The sequence below is a fragment of the Heterodontus francisci genome, chromosome 2, assembly GCF_036365525.1.
Source record: "Heterodontus francisci isolate sHetFra1 chromosome 2, sHetFra1.hap1, whole genome shotgun sequence".
NCBI lineage: Eukaryota > Metazoa > Chordata > Chondrichthyes > Heterodontiformes > Heterodontidae > Heterodontus > Heterodontus francisci.
The window spans coordinates 13,235,041-13,259,769 of NC_090372.1; the positions used below are offsets into that span (position 1 = coordinate 13,235,041).

General features: G+C 42.7%; 1 protein-coding gene across 2 annotated transcripts in view; it reads left to right on the forward strand.

Annotated features, from left to right (window-relative positions):
• The first annotated feature begins 617 nt into the window (after nt 1–617).
• LOC137382228 (coagulation factor XIII A chain-like) overlaps nt 618–24,729 on the forward strand; it is a 111,386-nt gene continuing 87,274 nt past the window's right edge. Inside the window, exons 1-2 of one of the 2 annotated variants that reach the window (XM_068054456.1) lie at nt 618–747; nt 3,733–3,910. In XM_068054456.1, coding sequence (XP_067910557.1) covers nt 3,751–3,910 — 160 coding nt within the window. In that variant the 5' untranslated portion in view covers nt 618–747; nt 3,733–3,750. The remainder of the gene's footprint in view (nt 748–3,732; nt 3,911–24,729) is intronic. The other variant, XM_068054457.1, reaches the window with a different exon arrangement.

Sequence of the window (24,729 nt, forward strand, 5' to 3'; positions counted from 1 at the left end):
ATGCACCCACAATTTTCCAATAAGCCACCCACTGAGTGTGAGACCCTAACAATGGAATGGTGAAGTGGAAAGTTTCTCCCCTGATATCAGGTGATAGGGAGATATTTGGTTGTAGGAATGGACTTCCCCAGTTTCTCCCAGATAAAACAATGCTCCAGAATATTTAGCTGCAGTTACACGTTCATTATTTAAGCTTAGCCATATATTCTTCATGGAGGAAACAGCCCTAAGCAGCAAAACTGCTGGACTCTATTACAAAGGCAAAATACAGTGGATGCTGCAAATCTGAAATATAAACAGCAAATGCTGGAAATGCTCAGCAGGCTAGGCAGCATCGCTGGAGAGAGAAACAAGAGTTCATGTTTCAAGTCGAGCTGACCTGCTGCCCTGCATTCTTTGTATTGGAGAATTCTATTAATTTTTCTGCTTAATGTGAATCACAGTGACCTGCAATCTGAATGCTCTGAAACTGAGACTATAGGTTATCTGGTGGCCAACTGTAGACAGACTGCAGAACTCTGCTGCACCAGATTTGTGAGGAGTGGCATCTGTGAGCCTGGTGTTGTCAGCTGGAATTGGCAACCACAGAACCGGAAGAAAGTTCCTTTACATTCTTCACAAAGGCGAGCGTGTGGAGGGAGGGTTCTGCAGCCTTATAAAGATTGTGCAGTCAGGCACTCCTCAGAGATCTCCGCTTCCACCCTCAATAAACCACCTTGCTTTGACTCCCAGCTGCTGTCCCTCCAGGTAACGGTGACAGTCTGCAAGGAAACTTCCTGCAGTTGTATTGTTAATGTTATAATCGCTATTTGAGGCAGCTTATTGCATTTAAGTTAGATTTCGTGATGATACTGTAAATTTTGATTTTTTTTTGTTGGTGTCATGAGTGAATTGCCTGGGACAAATATACCGTTTGTAGGCTGGTCTTTTCGGCTTTTAAAGTTAGGATAAATGTCTCGATTTCTTACTTATCAATCCAAAAGTGACACTTTAATCTGGACGCTGCGATCATTTTTCTTTTTAGTAACATCCCAGCTGTTGAACTGTGGATGGTGGAATTGCACCATATCATCAGTGGCTTGCTTTCTGTAAGTTATTATGCTGGGTCTCTGTGCAATAATACTCCAAGGAGCAACTTAGAAGCCTTTGAAGTAAACTTTGTGATGTTTCTCCAAACCCTGGCGCGGTCCTGGAGGAAGCGCTGGGAGCTGCAAGATTCTCTCTGCGTATTTGTTTAACAGAGACTCAGATTTATTTTACTTTCTGGTAATTTTTACTCGATATTTAGTCGGGCTATTTAAATCAAACGCTTGAGACTGCTAATTAGCTTGCTCGCCTGACTCTGCTTTTCATTGTTGTGGTTTCAAATGTCTTTCCAAACAGCCACCAACTTTGATGTTTCCATTTACAAAGCGTGTGATAATTGTAACAGTTTTCAGTCTGTTGGCTTTTCGAAGCGAACTAACACTTATTAAAAATATATATAATCATCACAACTTTAACTCACTCCATGAAAGAGATTCGAAGAGAAATTCCGAAATCCTTTTGTACATTTATTTGATGTGTGCTTAACTGTTGCAATTATCTGTGCTGCTCCGCTTTACTGAAAGTATCTTTCTCAGCGGTTTGATGTGAAGACTATTTGAAACACATGTCTTTATCTCAGGCATTTGGCGTGGCTAACGAACAGCATCCCATGCTCTCAGAATTGTGGCCTTATATGCCATGACAGAAATAAAAGCGATACCATGTATTTTCCACCTAGATGGTGTCTGTTTTATTTCAATTTTATACAGTGACTGCACTTGAAAGTAACCCATTGACAGTGAAGTGCTTTGACACGTCCTCAGGACATGAAAGGCGCTATATGAATGCAAGGTATTTCTTTTTTTAAAAAAAAACCTTTGGCAACATAAAACGCATTTAGATTCACATTAAAAAGTATAAATTGTCATCTTTAGAATACTATTTCAGGGTCAAGTGTAAAAATATACAATTGAAAATAGTCCTCTGCAGGTTTGATCCTCTTTTTTATCCTTTAGGTAGAGGTTCATTATTTATTTAAACGTGCTTTTCAACAGTAGAATGTTAGTAACTCCCCTGCTAACAAATCTCTAGGGATCTGGGAATCTCCCTGTCTTTTATTTACATTGGTCAGTTCTGCACAAATGACCGATCCTATCAACCTCCTCATCCATGGTGGAATGCAATAACAGATGAAACAGTAAACCTCTCGCATCTGTCACAATATTGTACTGGGGCTTGGTATCAATCTCAGGTTGAACCTCATTGACAGTGCAATTCCCAGGGCCAGTATGGGTTGAATGGTGGTGTTCTGCCCAAGAGCAGGTTCTCAACTTTTTTCTCCACATAGGAAAGATAAGCACAACTAGTGAAGAGGGTATATGAGGTGGTTTAGCATTGCCTTCCTCAAACTGGAACCAAACCCATACTGTTGGCAGTGTTCTAAACCACACACTGGCCATCTAGCCAAATGAGCTACCCAGTCCCAGAATATGGGGGCTTAATTGAATGAATAGGATGTGGAATGCACTACCCCAAGGAGTAGCAGAGGTGGCCATCATAGATGCATTAAAGTGGAAGCTAGATAAACACAAGAGAGAAAGGAATAGAAGGGTATGTTGATGGAGTTAGGTGAAGAAGGGTGGGAGGGACGGAGGGACCCCTTGGGCCAAATGGCCTGTTTCTGTCCTGTATGATACAAGACATAGGAATGGGCTGTCAGTCCGATTTATCAACAGTTTAAAAAGATAAGTTTACATTATATTTGAAAAGTACAGTGCAACTTGTGATCCCATTCATAGTTATGATGTGTCTTCGAAACTCCTTTAATACTTATGGAAAATATCAGAGTTTAATACATAAATATTGGGTATAATTTCCAAAATTGGCATGAGGATCTCAGCAATGTATCAAATCAACATAATCAAAGTATTTGGAATGGAAAGAGCGCTCAAGATAACCAATTCAGGAAAGACAATAGAAGGTATGGGACATGTGTAATGCCAGCCTCAGTGAAATTGAACTCATTGTGAAGAATATCGCTAACTCTAGGGAAATATAATGGACATTATTAGAAGCTTCCCTTGTGCTCCCAGTACGTCCTCTGATTTCTTCTCCTAGCCTTCCCTCTTGAATGATTTCTGTTGAGATACAGTTCCATGGATGGTGATGGTCTTCTTGTACCCTGTCCAAAGGACATGCTTCAAATTTGAGCTTGACCTGTGACCGTCAGTGTCATCGTTTGACCATAAGATCCATCACAACCATCCAAAGCTGATGAAGTTACCTTCATGGATGCATAGAAAGGAAACTGGTTGGGTTGGGTGTTTATTTGACAAAAAGGAAGTTTTGATACTTTGGAAGATCTGATCTGATAAAAGGTCATCAACCTGAACCACTGACCCCCACCTTCTCTCCACAAATGCTGAGTCTTCCACCATTTTCAGCTTTTGCTTCCAATTTCCTGCATTTGCAGTTTTTCACAGTATTATTACATTTGCAAATACTTGATTGAATCAATTAATGTTTAGTTTGTGGAAGGGATGAACTTTGAAATGGAGCAGGGTGATGTATATGTCCTTATTTGTTGGTAACATGCATTTCTATGCCAATCAGGTTACCTGTTTTGTTTTCTATCCAGTTGTTAAATGCTCACTCTTTGTCGACTTCCTAAATTACTCTGACTCAACCTGTCTCATTTTGTTTCAGCAAGTTTTCTGTTCAGAAATGTCTGAATCCAGCCCTGATAATTCAAACAGCAGGAAACCATTAGCTTCATACATTGGTCGGAGAATCACCCCCTCCAATGACTCCAATGCTGAAGAGAATGAAGTACTTAACTTTGAGTACTTTGGACTCACTCCTAGAGGACCACCCAACCTGAAAGGTACCTGTTGAAGCGCTTTCAAAGGTTTCTGATATGTAATGCAGTTATGGGTATCACCAACATGATTAATTAATTCTTACAACTGGCAAAATGAGATGAGAATTTGAGCAACGTAACCAGGCTGGATTTTTTTGCACATTACCTGGGTTACAAAAGTCCATTATGGCAATGAAAATAATAAAGTGGAAACCTATTGACATTGTGAAATGTCATTATACCAGGGGGGTTATTGATTAAATGATCAACCCTTTGATATCATTAAGAAAACAGCAAGTTCACATTCAGTTACAGTAAAATGGCTTAAATTGATATTGTGGTTCTTCATATTAATAGAAAATGTGAGTGAATTCAATAATTTGAAGAATCTCTGCTTCATCCAGCTGCGAGCTGAGCTGAAATCAATTGCCATACTTCACAAATAACATTCTTTTAAGCCAAGACTTGCTGCTTCCTGCAGTGGAACTTAAATTAGTACTTAAAAGAAAAGTAGAATGAAGTAATTTAGTCAATGCACTGATAGACATTATCAGCTTCACTTGCCTATGGGTTAAATAATGAAAGATCAACATTGTGACTAATATTGGGTAATTCCATTCAGCTATGTAGTAAGAGAAATGAAATAATGCCACTTTTGTACCTCTGAAAAACTGCTGTAGGATTATTGAGTGTCATTATACAATATGTTATGCACTCCTGATATTTAAGAGAGAAAAAAATCAGCGAAGGGTGTAAAATATAGACAGGTGCTTTTAGACATGCTGAAGCCTGACAAAACACTGTTCTTGTGCAGTGCTGGGCTCTCTTTATATTGCAATGTTCAGAAGCATCTCCATGCTAACTTCAGTGGAATGCCACTAAGAAAACATGTCTGGTTAATTTCTTTGCTATTACAATTGGAGAGCAGTGAACAAGGATTCACTGAGGGGAAGCTAAAAACACGGTGTTTTAAAAATTAAACCCTGTTACGGTCAAACCAGACAAAGTCTGAGAGGGAACCCCTAGACCCCTTTCTCACCTGGTCATAATAAATGCATCATGATCCAGGACCAAATTATGAAAAGCTACACAAACAACCTTCCAGAAGACGCTTTGTGATATAATTAATCAAAAGATAACATCACAGGCTTTAATTTGGGGTGTTTTACAATCAACGCCAGGGAAAGGAGACAAAAGTAAGAAATTCTATTCACTGCATGTGTTAAAACAACACAGGTGTGGTTTTGAGCTGTGGTTTAATGCACATGGAGGTCTGCGGACACTGCCAGGACTCCATTCATCACGTCACACAATAAATGGTAGGATGCTGAGAAGAGTAGAGGAACAGAGGGACCTTGGAGTGCATGTCCACGGATCCTTGAAGGTGGCTGGACAGGAAGATAAAGTAGTTCGGAAGGCATAAGTGATACTTGCCTTTATTAGCTGAGCTTAGAATATAAGAGCTGAGAGGTTATGCTGGAACTGTATAAAACACTAGTTAGGCTACAGCTGGAGTACTGCATGAAGTTCTGCCACCACACTATAGCAAAATTGTGATTGCACTAGAAAGGGTACAATTTAGAAAAACCCAGGTTGCCAAGCAGGTTAGTCATGTGACTAACTGGTCTGACCACGCCTTGGATTGTAACACCTTAGCAGTCTCTGGAATGCCATCCCTGGTGATCAAGGTCCACTGTGGGTTGAATGTGTCAGGGAATGGTCCTTTGTCCTTCAAATCACCATCTGTTAATATGCAAATGTATTTTCCAGCCACGGCTGATCTGTTTAACAAGTCCTTTCTTCACTCCAGTAATAGTTTAAAATCAATGTTCATGACACAATTAATGTACCTCATTCTTGGCAGTGGGGCCTAGCATGACAACTAAAACATTCTTGACTCACATTCCAGATATGGCATGGATATTAGCTTTCTTTAAACTAGTTTTAAAAAAAAGTTTATCTGTGGGAACCAGTCAGTTTGATCTAGGCTGACACTCCAGTGCAGTACTGAGGGAGTGCTGCAGTGTTGGAGGTGGCGTCTTTGAAATAAGGTGTTAAACCAAGCCCAGTCTGCTCTCTCAAGTGGATGTAAAAGATTCCATGGCACTATTTTGAAGAAGAGCAGAGGAGTTCTCCCCGGTGTCCTGGCTGATATTTATCCCTCAATCAACATCACAAAAATTGATCATTTGGTTGTTACCACATTGCTGTTTGTGGGAGCTTACTGTGTGCGAATTGGCCACTGTGTTTCCTACAATGCAACAATGATTACACTTCAAAAGTGCTTCATTGATTGTAAAGTCTTGAAAGGCGCTAGATAAATGCAAGTCTTTCCTTTGTTTGATATAATACAAATTTATATTGGAACTCTGTAAATTGTTCGCAAGTGACATTATATGTCACTGCCAGAAAAACCTGTCTTGAAACCTAAATAAATTTCAGTGGGCAGCTACTCGTCGTTGCTTGAAAAGTTGGAACATAAATATTTAACAATACATTAAAAATCTTACATCTGCAAGCATTTCCTGTCCACTTTTCCACTATAAATTTCTGTCAACATTTATAATGAAAACCATCTGTGTAACCATGCATGCTATAATGAGCACCCTCCTGTCAGTAAAGGTGTTGTAGTGCCACTACTGACGGGAGTGTATATTCACAGCGTAAGAAATTCACATCGGCAGTTTCCATTGTAATGTAGACATAGGAATTTATGATGGAAATATAAAAATAAGGACAGAATGCCTGGCTGTAGAGTGGGGCTTAATTATATCAGTGCAACCTGGTCCAACTATCTCTCTAACTCTGCTTCACCAGAAGACTATACTTGATTTTGCCTTCTCGAGCAACATAACAGGAAATTGGCTGAAACATTATATAAATGGTAGATCAATTTGAGGTAGTTAAAGGCAGTAACACAAAGTTTGGGTTGTGATAATATACATAGGCGATGTGTGCTTCTATCTTCTACTAAGTGACATTCTCTGGATAGGCATATCACTCATTGCTACCTGACAACACCTCCTTCCTGTTGATAATTCTATATTTATTCCGTACTTGAGCATATTAACAAAGCACTATTATTTCAGGAAATGATGATTCATTGACAATATTAACTGTTACTGGCTTGTCCAAATCAAAGTAAATAATTCAGTGTTGAGTTACTACTCAATTCTGAGAAGATATTTTTGACTGACAAATCCAATCTATAGGAAATAAAATGTATAATTCTAAATGGAAAACTCCTCTTACACTTGGCTGTGCTGCTTCCTTCAGTTGGTAAAAGTACAATAGCAGTTTAATAATTAATCCATGCCCACTAAGGCCCTCTTGTACATAGCAAAATACATAAGATGTAAAGAGAAAACATAGCCATTTGTTCTTGTACCTCGCAGTCCTCTCTGGGAGTGAGCCAGAAGTTATGGTACACATCGGTACCAATGACATAGAGAGGGCAGGCATTGAGGTCCTATGGTCACATTTTCAGGACCTAGGGAGGAAGTTAGAGGAGGTAGTATCCTCTGGATTACTCCCAGTGCCACGCACTACTGAGAGTAGAAATAGGAAGATAGGGAGGATCAATGTGTGGCTTGAAGCATGGTGCGGGAGGGAGGGCTTCAGCCTCTTGAAGCATTGGGACCAGTTCTGGGACAGAAGGCACCAATTCAAAAGGGACAGGTTTCACCTTAACAGGACTGGGACAATGTCCTCACGGGGAAATTCACTAGTGTGGGAGGGGAGCATTTAAACTAAATTGGCATGGGGATGGGCACCAGCATATAGAAGTAGAAAAGGGAAATAAGGTGCATAATGTGAGACTGTTGGACAGTGAAGAGAAGGGAGTAGTTCCATATTAGGAATGGAATGAGAAGGACTACGAGGATTACAATGCATGTATGTAAATGCACAAAATGTGGTGAATAAGGTTGGTGATCTACAAGCACAAATAGCAGCACAGGACTATGATGTAGTGGCAATAACGGAAACGTGGCTTAAAAATGGTGAGGACTGGGCACTTAATATACAAGGATATAAAGTGTTCAGAAAAGATAGAGAAGCAAAAAAGGGAGGTGGGGATGGTAGTACTGATAAGGGAAGACAATATAGTACTGGAAGGAGGGGATGTCCTTGAAGGATGCATTTGGTTCGAATTGAGAAGCAAAAAGGATATGATCACACAACTGGGGGTATTCAAAAGGCCTCCAAATAGTGAGAAAGATGAACAAATCTGCAGGGAAATCACAGATATGTATAAGAACGAGAGTAGTGATAATGGGGGACTTTAATAACACAAAAATTGACTGGGATAATGTTACAGTAAAGGGAAAGGAGGGGGAGAAATTTCTGAAACATGTTCTGTCGAGGTGCACTTGGGTGAGAGTGGTCATTGTATCGTAAGGTTTAGGCTAGTAATGCAGAAAAGCAAGGACGTCTTGATTGGAGGAGGGCTAATTTCAATGCAATGAGAAGGGGTCTAGCCAGGGCAAAATGGAACCAAAGACTGATGGAAAAACTGTAACAGAAAAATGGGTTATCTTTAAGGAAGAAACACTGCAGGTAGAGGCTAGGTATATTCCAAGAAGGGTAAAAGGTAGGGGAACCAAAAAACAGGGTTCCTTGGATGACGAGGGAGATAGAGATTATGATGAAACAAAAAAAAGAGGGTGTATGATGAAGGTCAGGTGAGAGCCAGGTCAAATACAATAGGTTGAGAGGAGAGATGAAGAGGAAAATAAGACTGACAAAGAGAGAGTACGAGAAAAGAATAGCAGTTAACATAAAAGGGAACCCAAAAATCATCTACCGGCATGCAAATAGTAAGCGGGTAGTAAGAGGTGGTGGGGCCTACTAGGGATAAAAGGGTAATATGTGCTTTGAGGCGTAGGGAAAGGCTAGAATATTTAATGAGTACTTTGTATTTGTGTTTATTAAGAAAGAAGAACCTGACAAAATATTGGCAGAAGGGGAGAGAGTAGAAGCAATGGATAGGGTAAAAATTGAGAGGGCAGTGCTACTGGAAAGTCTGGCTAAGCTTTGGGTAGCTAAATCACATGGTCTGGATGGCTTGCCTCCTAGGTTGTTAAAGGAAGTGGGGTTGGTGATAGTCTTCCCTAGGTATGGGGGAGGTGCCAGAGGATTGGGGAGTGGAAAATGTGACAACCTTATTCAAGAAAGGGTGTAAGGACATTCCGAGCAACTACAGGCCAGTCAGTTTAACGTCAGTGGTGGGTAAGGTTCAGAAACAATAATCAGGGGAAAAAAATCAACAGGGACTTGGAGAGGTTCATGTTAATTAAGGAAAGCCAGCACAAATTTGTAACAGGTAGATCATGCTTGACTAATTTAGTTGAATTTTTTGATAAAGTAACAGAAAAGGTTGATGAAGGGAATGCAGTGGATGTTGTTATATGGATTTTAAGAAAGCGTTTGATCAAGTACCACATAAAAGGCTGGTTAACAAAATTGAGGCTCATGGAATAGGAGGGTCAGTGTCCAGTTGGATAAAAAACTTGACTTAAGGACCGTAAACAGCGAGTCATGGTAAATGGTTGTTTGTCAGACTGGAGGATGGTAGACAGTGGTGTTCCCCAAGGGTCAGTGCTAGGACCACTGCTTTTTTTTTTGCTATATTTGAATGACTTGGATCTTTGAATACAGAGTAGAATTTCAAAATTTGCAGATGATACCAAACTTGGAGGATAGCAGAACAGGCAGATGGAATTTAATACAGAGAAGTGTGAGGTGATGCATTTTGACAGAAGGGATAGGGAGAGGCAATATAGACTTAATGGGACAGTTCTAAGGAGTGTGCAGGAACAGAGGGACCTGGAAATGCATGTGCATCAATCTTTAAAGGTGGCAAGACATATTGAGAGAGTGGTTAGCAAAGCATATGGGATCTTGGGCTTCATAAATAGAGGCATTGGCCGGAATTTTACGCCACCCCAGCGGGTCGAATGGTGGCGTGGGGGCGGCGTAAAATTGAGCGGCAGGCTTCAGGAACCCTCACCGCCCCGATTCCGCCTCCGACCAACAACGCCCGATGCCAATCAAGACCCTTAAGTAGCCACTTAACGGCTATTTAAGGGCCCTCGCCCGCCTCCACGGGTATTTTACCCATGGCAAGCGGGTGTGCCGGGGACGTGAAAGGCCGCCCAGCTACAGCTGCCGGCCTTTCCACACCCTGGGTGGGCAATCGGGCACAGGGTGCCTGATTGAGGGCCGCCCCCACCTCCCACCCCGACTCCGGGAACCAGGATGCCTCCCCTCCCCCCAAATGACCACCCTAGCCTCACCAGGGCATGACCGATTCCCCTGGTGAGGCTATCCAAACTTACCTTCTGTCCCGGTTCCATCGCGTCTTCCTCGGTCGGCTGGGCTGCAGTCTCAGCAGTGGCCACCGCTCCCAGTGGCGCTGCTGAGACTAACAGCTGCCGGCCCGCTGATTGGCCGGCAGCTCACTGAGGTGGGACCTCCTCCCTCAAGTGGGTGGAAGTCCCGCCTCGGGCCAATTAAAGCCTGGGGATCCATAAAATACGGGACGCATCCCCAGGCTGGGTGGGAGCGGGATCGGCACCCACATTTACGTCGGAGACCGACTCCCGTCCGCCCAGCGTAAAATTCCGGCCATTGAGTACAAAAGCAGGGAAGTTATGCTGAACCTTTTTAAAGCTATGGCTAGGCTCCAACTGGAGTATTGCGTCCAGTTCTGGTCACCACACTTTAAGAAGGATGTGAGGGCCCTTAAGAGGGTGCAGAAGAGATTTACCAGAATGGTTCTGGGGTTGGGGGATTTTAGCTCCAAGGTTAGGTTGGAAAAGCTGGGGTTGTTCTCCTTGGAGCAAAGGAGATTGAGGGGAGATTTGATAGAGGTGTACAAGATTATGACAGGCTTAGATAAGTAGACAACGAAAAACTGTTCCCATGAACTGACGGTACAAGGACTAGGGGACACAGATTGAAGGTTTTGAGCAAGAGCTGCAGGGGGAATATGAGGAAGAACTTTTTTACACAGCGGGTGGTAATGACCTGGAATTCACTGCCCAGAAGGGTGGTGGAAGCGGAGACAATCATGATTTCAAAAGGAAATTTGATGGGCACTTGAAGGAAATAAACGTGCAGGGCTACGGGGATCGAGCTGGGGAGTGGGACAGACTGGATTGCTCTGTGGAGAGCCAGCATAGACTCAATGGACCAAATGGCCTCCTTCTATGTTTTAATGGACTCTATGGCTCTTTCTCCAAAGTTTAAAATTGGGATAAGTGATGAGTGGAGCCAGGGATATTAAGATTGTAAACAATACTCAAGAAGGCAGTGAAACATTCTTGGACATCTTATGGTATATGCTAGCCATTTATTTTCAAGAAATATACTTGGTTTTTGATGTCATATATTTTAACATTCTTGAAGCCGCAAAAAGTGATTTTTCTTTCTATAATGTGCCTTAGTTCCAAGGTGCAGTGAACAGGAAGTTGGGGCGGAGATTCCATTGTGTTGGATCACGTCTTCCACCCATGGCCTGATATGTTCAGGGATACCTAAAATGGTCGTAGCTAGACCAATGCTCACAGCAGGCACAAGCCTAGTATAGGGATGTAGATGAGGTGAGAAGGGAATGTTCCTGCATTCCAATCTCATTTTCTTCTGCATGGACTTGCGGTTCACCCAAACAGAGCATGCACAGGAATCTTTCACACAGCAAAGAGTCTGGGGGAGTGCCGGGAACCACTAGCAGATTAGTGAAGCTAAAATCCTTAACCTCACTCTGTGACTACCTTCAGGCCTTTGGCCTAGGAGTGTCGCTGCAAGCGTGAGCGTCATATGTCAATGCTTTTGTTTCCCGATCCCAAACCAGGTCCTGTGGGGGTCACTCTCTTCCAGACAAATGCCCGGAGACAGAAGATTTTGACAGACTCCTACCCTCACCTGCACAGCACACCTCCAGTTGGCTGCAGCTGTTGGGTGCCAAGTGCAGCCCTGGAGAGGAAAATAAGGCCTGCAATGTCATAGATTTACATAGAATTACAACAGAGATAAAACCAGTCCGTGTTGCTGTTTGTCCTCCACGTGAGCAGTAATCCTTGTCCTATATGTCCATCCTGTGCCCATATCCCTTTATTCTTCTTTCCTTCAACCAGATATCTGACCTGTTCAATAATTTTGATACAGGTCATGAATTTCTTAGAGCTGTTCCCTGCTTTGTCATTGAAACTTTGGGAAAACGTGTAAACAAGATTTCCGTTGCGCTTTCAGTAAAGTTATCTCTGGAAATGTTTCCTGCAGCCTTGCAACCCTCAGTGTTTAAAAAAAAAGTTTCTCCTGCTCTTTATCCTAAATCTCTCCCATTTAATCTTACAAGGAGCAAGGAGATTATGTTAAACTTGTATAAGACACTAGTTCGGCCTCAGCTGCAGTATTAAATCCAGTTCTGGGCGCCACAGTTTAGGAAGGATGTGAAGGCGTTCGAGAGAGTGCAGAAAAGATTCACGAGAATGGTTCCAGAGATGGGGAACTTTAGTTATGAAGACAGATCGGAGAAGTTGGGACTGTTTGTTTTCCTTGGAGAAGAGAAGGCTGAGAGGTGATTTGATAGAGGTATTCAAAATCATGAGGGGTCTGGACAGAATAGATAGAGAGAAACTGTTCCCACTCGTGAAAGGATCAGAAACGAGCGGGTACAGATTTAAAGTAATTGGTAAAAGAAGCAAAAGTGACATGAGGAAAAACCTTTTCACACAGCGAGTGGTTAAGGTCTGGAATCCACTGTCTGAGTGTGTTCAATTGAAGCATTCAAAAGGGAATTAGACTGTTATCTGAAAAGGAAGAATGTGCAGGGTTACGGGGAGAAGGCAGGGGAGTGGCATTAGGTGAATTGCTCATTAGGAGAGCCGGTGCAGACATGATGGGCCGAATAGCCTCTTTCTGCGCTGTTACAATTCTGTGATTCTGTGATATCCCTTCATGCGGTGTAAAATGGACTGCCAATTCAGCATGAGCCCCTTTTACATTACCGATGAAGGTTAATTTCATCGCCGATATCCAGATACTAGGTTGATTGGAGAAGCTAGGCTTGTTTTCCATGGAGAAGAGAAGGTTGAGATTTGATAGCGGTGTTCAAAATCATGAAGGGTCTGGACAGAGTTGATAGAGAGAAACTGTTCTCATGGCGGAAGGGTCAAGAACCAAAGGACCAAAAGAAGCAAAGGAGACACGAAGAAAATCTTTTTTAATGCAGCGAGTGGTTACGATCTGGATTGCACTGCCTGAGAGTGTGGTGGAGACAGATTCAATCGTGGCCTTCAAAAGGGAGTTGGATTACCTGAAGGGAAAAAATTTGGATGGCTACAGGGAAAGGGCAGGGGAGTGCAGGGGAGTGGGACTAGGTGAGTTGCCCTTGCAGAGAGCCGACGCAGGCCCAACTGGCTGAATGGCCTCCTTCTGTGCTGTAACCATTCGATGATTCTAGAAGTTAAATTCAATAGTAGACAGCTGGCATCTTAGCTACTTGAACAATGCAAGTAATTCTCACTTTGCACATATAGGAAATAGCAGAAAATAGCTTTGACTGCAGACTCATGAAATTAGCTGAAATTCTCAATTTGGGCCAAAATACAGTCCAGATCGAGGTGTATGCTCACCACCTAGTTTTGCAGATGGTGGAAGCCGGGTTAGAATTTCATCTGTTCTTGGAAGATTCTGCACCTTTTCATATCTGCTGCAATGCAAACTTAACAGATTTTCCCCCCAGAATTTTGTGTTAATCTATGCTGAAAGTGCTAATTAACAGTGTGATTAACTTATTGTGTTGTGGCCCAAACCCTGGGCACTAACCTGATGAAGTGACTGCTACAGTTTTTCACAGTGGGTTTACTGATCCTGAACAAAACATAACCACATGAATGAAAATATTGGAGAACTTTCAGCATGGTGATATATTCCCCAAGGGCAGTGTCCTCTTAAGCTGTGTCGATCAGATAGGGTGTACCATCTGTGTGAGTAATGGCCACATTTCTGAGAGCAATGCAGTTCTATTACTGTCAACTATTCCAGATGTTCAAACACATTCTGCAGTTACTCATAGGAGTGATGTAGGTTGCCAAATTATTTACAAGAGAGTGAATGTATAAGATGCTCTTGTACATATACTGTTATAAGCACCAGACATAACCTTCGATTGATTTGATTGCTGAATGCAAAAGTGTTGGCTGTATGTAAAAGTTTGAGGGTAGTCAATGCAGCTTTTCTGAATTAATAAAGCAACTAAATGTTTGCAGATGTGAGAATTGAATAAAAGAAGCACTTAAACAGATGGCAAGGGACTTAGGAATCCTTTCATGTCTTGGCTCAGGAAAGATGCATTTCTGCACAGATAAAGCCTATGCTGCCCTTAATGTTCTTTTCCTTTACAGTAGCCTTTTGCATCAGGTTTTTTTACGTTGATGTCGTACTTACAGTGCTGGAACAATGCCACATGCTGTATGAATGAAATGAAGGAATTCATCTCACTTAAATAGGCATTTCCTATTTTAAAAAAAATGTTTTGTTAGTAATATAGATGCATTGTTATTCCTGAAACATTCTGCATATTTCTTACACAGTGGAGACATTTTAAGAAACACGAAAAGAAACGATAATGTAGCTATTTCAGAACTTAAAAAAAAAACTAACCATAAAGATAATATTAGCCATAAAGACATTGCTGATAAAGGTTAGAACCCACACAGCCAGTTAAAAACCATTGTCCAATCTAAACTTTTTGACCAGTCTATTTTTGGATTCATTTCCTCATCCTTCCCTCAAGCCACTTGTCTACACAACATCCCGCCACCCTACTGCTACCCCCGGCTCCCAGACAGGCGTCTGGCATAGTCTGGGTGACTGACGATCCTAGACAATTGGAGATTTCAAGTCTGAGATCCAATGATTTCTGTTAACCAAGGGCATCAAGAGATATAGAGCAACGGCGAGAAAATGGAATTGCGCTGCGGATCAGCCAAACACCCACTCCTTGTAAACTCAACCCATATTCACAGCCATCCCCTTGACTTTACCATCACACACGGTCTTGCTAGTCCTATCGTATCAAACACAGATAAGGCCATCTCTGATCACTTCCTTGTATCATTCATCACCCACATCCCACTTCCACATGCCAACTGTACCACTTTCTGTATCTGCCCAGAAAAAAAAATCTATCCCCCAATTCACTTAAACTGCACTTTCAAAATCCCAACTGTCTAGCCTTTGCTCACTGTTTGCCACAACATTTCTGCAGCTACTGATTTGCTCAACAGCACCATTACCTCCATCTTTGATGCCCGACTATTCAATAAAACCAGTACTCTCTTTCACCCTGGTCATTCTTCCTCATGATGGTACGGCCCTCATCTCTGCTTCCTTAAGTCCAACAGACGCAGACTTTAACGGATATGGTGGATAACTGGTTTAGCCATCCACCACTAGGTCTGGCTGGACCACAGAAAGCACCATTGGGTTCTGCTCTCATCTGCTAAAACTGCTCACTGGTCCAGGATCATCCTGGAATGCAAAGATAACCCCAGGTTTCTTTTCTCGACTGCAAACCATTTTCTTAAACCCCTCTCCCTGTCTCCTCCACCCTCACCTCCAACAGTAAATGTAAGGAGCTCATGGATTTCTTTGTCACTAAAATTGAGACCATCCGATCAGCTGCCTCTGCCACTTCCCTCCATTCCACTAACCCACTGGGCCAAACCTTCTCTAAAGCTCCCCCTGCCCTAGCCTTGAACTCACATCTTTCTCTAGTTTCTTTCCTATCTCCCCTCTTGCCGTCTCTCAGATCATCTTGTCCATGAGACCCACCGCTTGCTCCTTTGACCCTATTCCCACTAACCTGCTGACCACACACCTTCCCTCCCTGGTCCCAATGTTAGCCGATATTGTGAATGGTTCTCTCTGTTCAAATGTTGTCCTTCTCTCCTATAAATCTGCCATCATCACCCTTCTCTTCAAAACACCAAATCTTGACCCACAATCCTTGCAAATTACTGTTTCATCTCTAACCTCCCTTTCCTCTCCAAAGCCCTTGAATGTGTTGTTGCCTCCAAAATCCATGCTCATCCATCCTGGAACTCCATGTCTGAATCCCTCCAATCAGGTTTCCACCCCTGCCACAGTATGGAAATGGCTCTTATCAAAATCACAAATTACATCTTATGTAACTGTGACAAGTGTAAGCTATTAAGGGAGTGGTAATGTCGCTGAACTAGTAATCCAGAGGCCCAGGCTAATGCCGTGGGGACATGGGTTCAAATCCCACCAAAGCATCTGGTGAAATTTAAATTCAATTAATTAATAAAAATCTGGAATTGAAAGCTAATCTCAGTAGTGGTGCCATGAAACTATCGATTGTTGTAAAAACCCACCTGGTCTACTAATGCCCTCCAGGGAAGGAAATCTGCAGTCCTTACCTGGTCTGGCTTACATGGGGACTCCAGACCTACAACAATGTGGTTGACTCTTAACTGCCCTCTGAAATGGCCTAGCAATCCACTAAGTTATCAAGGTATCAGTTACAAATGTTGGCCTTGCCAGTGACACCCACATCTCATGGAAGAAACTCGACCTATCTGTAGCTTCAGACATGGTTGATCCCACCTTCCTCCTCTAACATCTCTCCATTGTCGTCCAGCTGGTTGGGAGTGCACTCACCTGGTTCCATTCTTGCCTAATATAAAAGCAGAAAGTGTTGGAAATACTCAGCAGGCAGCGTCTGTGGGGAAAGAAACAGAGTTAACTTTTCAAGTTGAAGTCTATCTAATGCAGCCAGAGTATCACTTGCAATGGATTCTCTTCCCGCTCCCCCACCGTTACCTCTGGTGTCCCCAAGGATCTCATCCATGCTTTTGTTGCCTCTAAACTTGACTATTCCAATGCCGTCCTCCCACATGCTACCCTCCGTTATTTTGAAACTCAGCTGCACGTGTCCTTACTCGCACCAAGTCCCATTCACCTATTAACCCTGTGCTCGCTGAGCTACACTCGTTCCCAGTCAAGCAACACCTCAGTTTTAAAATTCTCATCCTTCTTTTCAAGTCCCTCCACGGCCTCGCCCCTCCCTATCTCTGTAATCTCCGCCAACCCCAGAACCCACCGAGGTATCTTCTTCTTCTTTGGCCTCCTTATCTCGAGAGACAATGGATACGCGCCTGGAGGTGGTCAGTGGTTTGTGGAGCAGCGCCTGGAGTGGCTATAAAGGCCAATTCTAGAGTGACAGGCTCTTCCACAGGTGCTGCAGAAAAATTTGTTTGTCGGGGCTGTTACACAGTTGGCTCTCCCCTTGCGCTTCTGTCTTTTTTCCTGCCAACTGCTAAGTCTCTTCGACTCGCCACACTTTAGCCCCGCCTTTATGGCTGCCCGCCATAATCTCCGCCAACCCCAGAACCCACCGAGGTATCTACACTTATCTTATTCTGGACTGTTGAGCATCTTGATTTTAATTTCTCCACCATTGGTGGTTGTGCCTTCAGCTGTCTCGGCCCAAAGCTCTAGAATTCCCTCACTACACCTCTCCTCCTCTCTTTCCTCCTTTAAGGTGCTTGTTCAAGCCTAGCTCTGCCCAAACATTGGGCCATATCGCTTAATGTTAAGAATAGGAATAGGCCATTTAACCTCTTGGGTCTGTTCCACCATTCAATTAGATCAACAACAACTATTTGTATTTATATAGCGCCTTTGACGTAATAAAATGCCCCCAGAGGTGTAACAAGAATGTCACAAAGAAAAATTTGACACAAGAATTCTCTGTTGGAGAAGAGGCTTTAAGGGAATTTTAATAAGCGTGCACTCCGGGCCTGGTGCTTCTCCTAGGAAGCTTTATGCTGGAGGTGTGCATTTGTAAAAGATCATTATTTTTAATAGATGGGAAATTGTGAGAAACATACCAGAGATCAGCACTGAGAGGGCTTGTTCATAAAATTTACCAGGAAAAATAATATTTATTGGAAGCCGTGGGTTCCTGGAACCCACCTCAGTTAGACTGCAACCAAAGTAAGCATGCAAGAAGATAATCAGATCTTGCCAGACATCATCCCACTGCCCAAACGTTCTCCCACCAGGAATCTTGTCCTGAATTCAGTTAAACCTCTCAGCTGAGAGGTCAGAAAACATGCTATCTAGTGGTTATTTTTAAGATTGGTGACAGTAACTCTGGGATTGTAACCTATAAGCACTTTTTACCCATTCCTTTTAATTTACTTTTATATTCTTTATTTTGTTGTAATTTTTGATGGTTTTATGGCATTTTTACACATACCACCAAATATGGAACCAGTGTGTAATTAAATTGTACAAAATTAAGATCTACCTGCTCACCAGTAAAATTACTTTTATTGGAGTCCAATGGTTTTAGATTAGAGATACAGCACTGAAACAGGCCCTTCGGCCCACCGAGTCTGTGCTGAACATCAACCACCCATTTATACTAATCCTATATTCCTACCAAACATCCCCACCTGTCCCTACCACCTACCTATACTAGTGACAATTTATAATGGCCAATTTACCTATCAACCTGCAAGTCTTTTGGCTTGTGGGAGGAAACCGGAGCACCCAGAGAAATCCCACGCAGACACAGGGAGAACTTGCAAACTCCACACAGGCAGTACCTGGAATCGAACCCAGGTCCCTGGAGCGGTGAGGCTGCGGTGCTAACCACTGCGCCACTGTGCCACACCGGTCTTCCTAAATGACTGGTTTGCCACAATATATCTTGAATGGAACCTAATGGCTGTCCAAAGGGAGTTACATTGCTGCTTCTTAGTAAAATAAACTGCTTTTTGCAGTCCAACTTCTAAAAATTCATATTGATTACTAATTTCGATCGTGGCTATACTGAATCAGAAAAAGTGCGAGTAAGCAAAATTCTAATATACCACGACCTCTAATAAATATTATTTTTCCAGGTAACAAGCCCTCAGTGCTGATCCCGGGTATGTTTCTCACAATTTCCCATCTATTAAAAATAATGATATTTTACAAATGCACACCTCCGGCATAAAGCTTCCTGGGAGAAGCACCAGGCCAGGAGTGCACGTTTATTAAAATTCCCTTAAAGCCTCTTCTCCAACAGAGAATTCTTGTTAACTCCCCTAACCTTAACATGCCTGTAGCTGTAATATTCATGTTGTCAAAGACAATTATATAGTGATCTGGGATTGATTAATGCCAGTGTAAATGGGTTTAAAATAAAAGGTTTTTCCTAAAACAGAATTTGAGATTTCCTACCTTTCTCCTTAACTTAGACTTCTCAAAGAACTTTTCAAAATTGGAAGACGGTATTTAAGAGGAACATAGACTGGAATTCAATTAAAGTCTGTTAATGAAGACAATAAGAAATACTTATGCCCATTCGGATAAATTTTGCTAGTTTCTTTACCATTATGGGTAGTGGATAGAATGAATACAAAGTTGTGTTTGTCCAGGATTTAATCAACCAATACCTATCATAGAACTTCTGTCAAACAATCCCAGGGCACCAAAATCCATAATAAACATCCACCTTCTTGTCCATCATAGACCACATATGCAAGTTGCTTCTCCCTGCTGATTGGTAGCTCCTTAGTTGTCATCTGATTGCAACTTGCTACATTTCTCTGGGCAAGAATTTCTGAATATTTGTCAGCATTGGCAAATAAACTGTTCTCCATCTGGTATGCTCTCATACATAGATTGTAAGAGACTCCATTCTGTTTTCTGATACTTAACTGTTGTTGGGGAATGGGTAGCTGTGTTGGCGAAGCCTTTGAGATGCTCTTTCAAGTGGCATTTGAGCAACTAACCAATGTTTTTGTGTTACAAATTAAATGTCTTAATGTTGCCAGTTATACTTACAACTTAGATGGTGATTTGAACTTCTGTATTTTGACTGTTGAGACTAATGGTATTAGAAGCACATGACTAAGACGTAGACTCAGCATGGCAAATTAGGTCATCTATAAATATTGATTGGAAAGGGAGACATGTCAGTAACGTCTCTGTGGCTCTGCATGCCCATGCCTGCCAGAATAGACAGGCGAGGCAGATCCATGTCAAAAGACATTCCGCTTTCGCTGATGAAGAACGTAGCACTGCAGCTGGTCATACCCACCACAACATAGCACTTGTTAATACAAGAAACACTTCAATATGCCAGACAGTTTAAAGAAGAGTTCATTTTTTTGATGCTGATAAGCATGAACTTGTTTTCATAGTGCCAATTTAATATGTCACTGAGGTCATACATCACTGTTACATCTAGGTTAAAGATGCTTTTAAGTGGCAAAGGTAGCAAGCGATCAGAAAGTGGCAGAGGCTAGCAGAATGGAAATAGTGAGATAAATGTGAAGCAGAGGCAGGGAAATGTCTCAAGTGAGAGAGTAAAATAATATGACAACAAGAATGGTCAGAAACATAAAGATCATGGGGGAAGAATTACTCTGGGTGCAACAACATCACAAATGTGTTTGTGAAGATTTCCTCTGGTCAGTATTTCGAATGCAATTGTGTTCTTTTCAAACATGGCCATATTTTGCTATGATCGGTATATTTTGGTATGATGTTCTGGTGTAGGAAAGGCTCCTGATGGCCTTGCTGCATCTGTCATAAAAAGTCCATCAGAACATGAAGTGCAGCAGCATGGTAGTGCCGGACCCGTGTCTGGGACCCCAGAATTTAATAAAGCGCCTGGAAGATGTAACTGGTATTATTGGGGAGAGAACAGAAAGAATTCTACATAGAGCTAAAGGGGTAATTTTCTGATTCCAATGGTCAGAACCCATATAAAGCTTGCACCTGAGTTTTCAATGAAAGCTACCAGCAGCGAAAGTCCTCACCAGGAGCACAGTCCTCAATTCCATTTACTTAGCTGTAATCAATGTCACAGCAACGCTGGTGACTTAAATAAGAAAACACAAACTGCCCTGACTGCAGACATAGGACATATATACAACCTTAAAATGGAGAGAAGAGTAACCAAAAAGAAATTGCATTTCTATCGTGCCTCTCACAATCTCAGACGTCCCAAAGCACTTTACAGCAGACTGTGGTAACTTGGCAATGTAATTGGCTAAGGGATAGGAGGCAGAGAGTCGTGGTGAATGGATGTTTTTCTGAGCGGAGGGAAGTATGCAGTGGGTTCTCCCAGGGGTTGATATTAGAACCATTGCTTTTCTTGCCACATATAAATGGCCTGGACTTGGATATAGCAGCACAATTTTGAAGTTTGTGAATAATACAAAACTTGGCAATATAGTGAATAGTGAGGAGGATAGTAGCAGACTTCAGGAAGATATAGACAGACTGGTGAAATGGGCAAACACATGGCAGATGCAGTTTAATGCAGATAAGTATGAAGTGGTGCCCTTTGGGAGGAACAACAAAGAGAGGCAGTATAATTTGAGTAGTAATATTTTAATAGGGGTGCAAAAGCAGAAGGACCTGGGGGCAGGGGGGTGGGGGGGGGGGTGCATATTCACAAATCATTGAAGGTGGCAAAGTAAGTTGGTAGGGCAGTCAAGAAAATTTATGGGATACTTGGCTTTGTAAATAGGGGCAATAAATACAAAAATAAAAAAAAAGTCATGTTAAATCATTACAAATCTCTGGTTAGGTCTCAGCCTGCCTTTGTGTACCATTCAAAGCATGACACTTTAGAAAGAATGTCAAGTCCTTGGAGAGGGTAGAGAGGATGCAGCTCCTCATTAGTATAGTGGTTAATATCCTGCCTGTTATGCAGGAGATCAGGATTCAATTCCCTGATGGTGAGAAGTTACTGTCTAAAATGGCACCTGTTAAAAAGGGAGAGGGTATGGAGGAGGTTTGCCAGGATGATACCAGAAATCAGAGAGTTCAGTTGTGTAGAGAGATTAATGAGATTGGGATTATTCTCCTTAGAGCAGAGAAGGTTAAGGGGCAGACCCAATCGAAGTATTCAAAATTAAGAGGGATTTTGATAGAACAAATAGGATGAATCTGTTTCCTCTGGCAAGTGTGTCAATAACTAGAGATCATAGATTTATGATAATTAGAAGAAATAAAGGGAAAATTAATTTTTTCACACAGAGGGTTGTTAAGATCTGGAATGCGCTACCTGGAAGAGTGGTGGAAGCAGATTTCATAGGAAATTCCAAAAGGCAATTCGACGTGCAATCATAGAAACTTACAGCACAGAAGGAGGCCATTCAGCCCATCATAGCTGTGTTGCCTCTTTATGACCAGTCATGCTTAGTCCTACATCCCTTGCTTTTTGTCCATAACCCCGTACGCTCATCATCCTCAAGGAGCTGTCTCACTCCCATTTAAAATTATTTATGGAATCAGCTTCCACCACCTTTTCAGATAGAATATTCCAGATCCCAACGACTCTGAGTGAAAGAAATTCTCATCTTCCCTCTATATCTTTGTCTCTATGACCTCTCGTTACTGATTCACTCACCAGGGCAAATAATTTTTCTCCACTCTATCAAAACCTCTCATTATACTGCAGACCTCTATTCAGTCACCTTATAACCCTCTCTCCTATTAAACGAGGAGAATAGTCCTAACTTTTCCAGCCTCTCCACATAACTGAAGTCCCTCCGACTTGGTAGCACCAAGACAAAATATGCACAATGTCCTGGGCCACCATGCTGGATAAAGCTGTTCCCCACTCGTGAAAGGATCGAGAACGAGAGGGCATAGACTAAAGTGATCGGCAAAAGAATCAAAAGCGACATGAGGAAAAACGTCTTCATGCAGCGAGTGGTTAGGATCTGGAATGCACTGCCTGACAGTGTGGTGGAAGCAGGTTCAATCGAGGCATTTAAAAGGGAAATAGACTGTTATCTGAAATAGAGTCATTCTTGATAACGCAGCCAGCAGCTGACATCATCAGACTGTGCCAAGCTGCGCACATGCACAAACGGGCTTCTGCTGTCTGCGCATGTGCGGCGTTCCACATTACCAGGACTGGTTGGCACATGCGCAGAAGACGTCATCGCGTAACGTGGGGACGTGGGGGGGAGCGGGGGGTGGGAGAGCGGCGGGGGGGGGGGGGTGGGGAAGCTGGGGGTAGAGTGGGGGGCGAGTGGTGGGGGGGAGCGGGGGGCAGATGAGCATGGGGGAGAGCAAGGGGGGGGTAGAGGGGGGTGAACAGGGGGGAGCAGGGGGGAGAGAAGAGAGCAGGGAGGGGGGAGCGGCCGAAGACCTTGGTGGCTGCAGGTGCGCTCTCCTCCTCCGCCCCACACCGCCCGCTCTCTCCCCACTCCCCCCCCACCCCCCCCCCACCCACTCTCTCTGGCCGCTTGCTCCCCCCCCCACCCCCTGTCCGCTCTGTCCGGCCACTCGCTTCCCACCTGCCTCCCCGCACTCTCCAGCCATTGTGTGCTGCCTTGGGTTTACGTTGCCTTTGTGTGATTATTTGAGCAGCACCGTCTTTAGTCCTGGCAGCTGCCTGAACGTTGCAGACTGTGACGGTTCAGTGGAACAGGCTGCATTTGTGCATGTGCCAGTACAGCGCCACCAAGTGGTTGCGTTGTCAGCAAACGCAGCCGACTGATGCTGTGGTTATTGCAAAATCCATCATCCAAGTAACTCATTTCTCAGGGCAGGACAGTCTTGAGAATAGAATGTACTCAGCTCTGAGGGAATGTTTTTGATTGTATGTATCAAGGCTGATCATTGGCAGCAATGGATTGCTCACCAGTAGTGGTCTGAATAGGGGACATAAGGTTGTGCCCCTACTCAGCCCCCTTTCTGGATTTTTGCCCTCATGTATCTGGCCTCCTGCTGGCAGGACTCACACGCTTGTCCTGCTGGCATGTTTTAAATAGTTCATCTCAAGATCTCTGCTGTAGTCATCCTCCTGTGATGTCAGCAGACATAAGACTCACTCTCACTATGCTGCAAGATCAAGCCCTGAGGAATTTCCATGGTCCCTAGTTTATAAATTAGATTTTCTTGCTTGTGATCTTTCTTGTTTTTTCTCTCTGCTTGCCTGTCTCTCCACAGCTTTATCATAATCAAATGATATATAGTGTTTCTTAGTATTCTCACAACATCGAGTGACAAAAACATGTGAATCCAAGCACAAATATTTTTCCCAATTGTTTAATTTTATACTAACCTCTTTTATCATTGATGTGCCACTGTCACAGACCTTTAATTCAGTAGACAGATCCTAGCATCAGCTCAAACAGCAAATGTCAACTTATGCAAATATCTGTCAAAAATGAGGAAAGGCGGAATTTCCTTTAATATTTTCTTGTCGAGATCAAGAGACCTATTTTATGATAAATGTATTCTCCACTTCATATTTTTGTGTTGTCCATGTTAGTGAATGCATTGACCAAAATAAACAGAAGTGTTTTGGACGCACACATACAACTGTGTTCTTGCATTGAAACATAACAGGAATCTAAGATGTCAAGAAAACCCCATATGCCAATGAGAAGTATTAATTTCATCGATTGGAAACTTACATTAGACTTTCAAAGGAAAAAATCCTACAGTTAACTTTTAAAAAACTAGCAGCCAAAATGGCCACTGCAATTTGCATCTGAAATACCGGGAGATTAAACTGGAGACAAAAGTCTTACAATAAGCCCAGCCAGAACAATAATTTGGCTAACTGAGATGATTATGCAGATCATTCTTGTTAGCGGGACAGTCAAAGTAATCTTGAGATATTCATAAGTAGAGGCCTCCCTCCGGAGGTAAACACTGACAACCCCACCTAAGAGAGGGTTTTAGACTTCAAAGTGACTCCTGACAATGCAGCGATCTGCTGACGTCATCAGAGTGCGCCAAACGGTGCACATGTGCAGCTACATCTTGCCAGGACTAAGTTG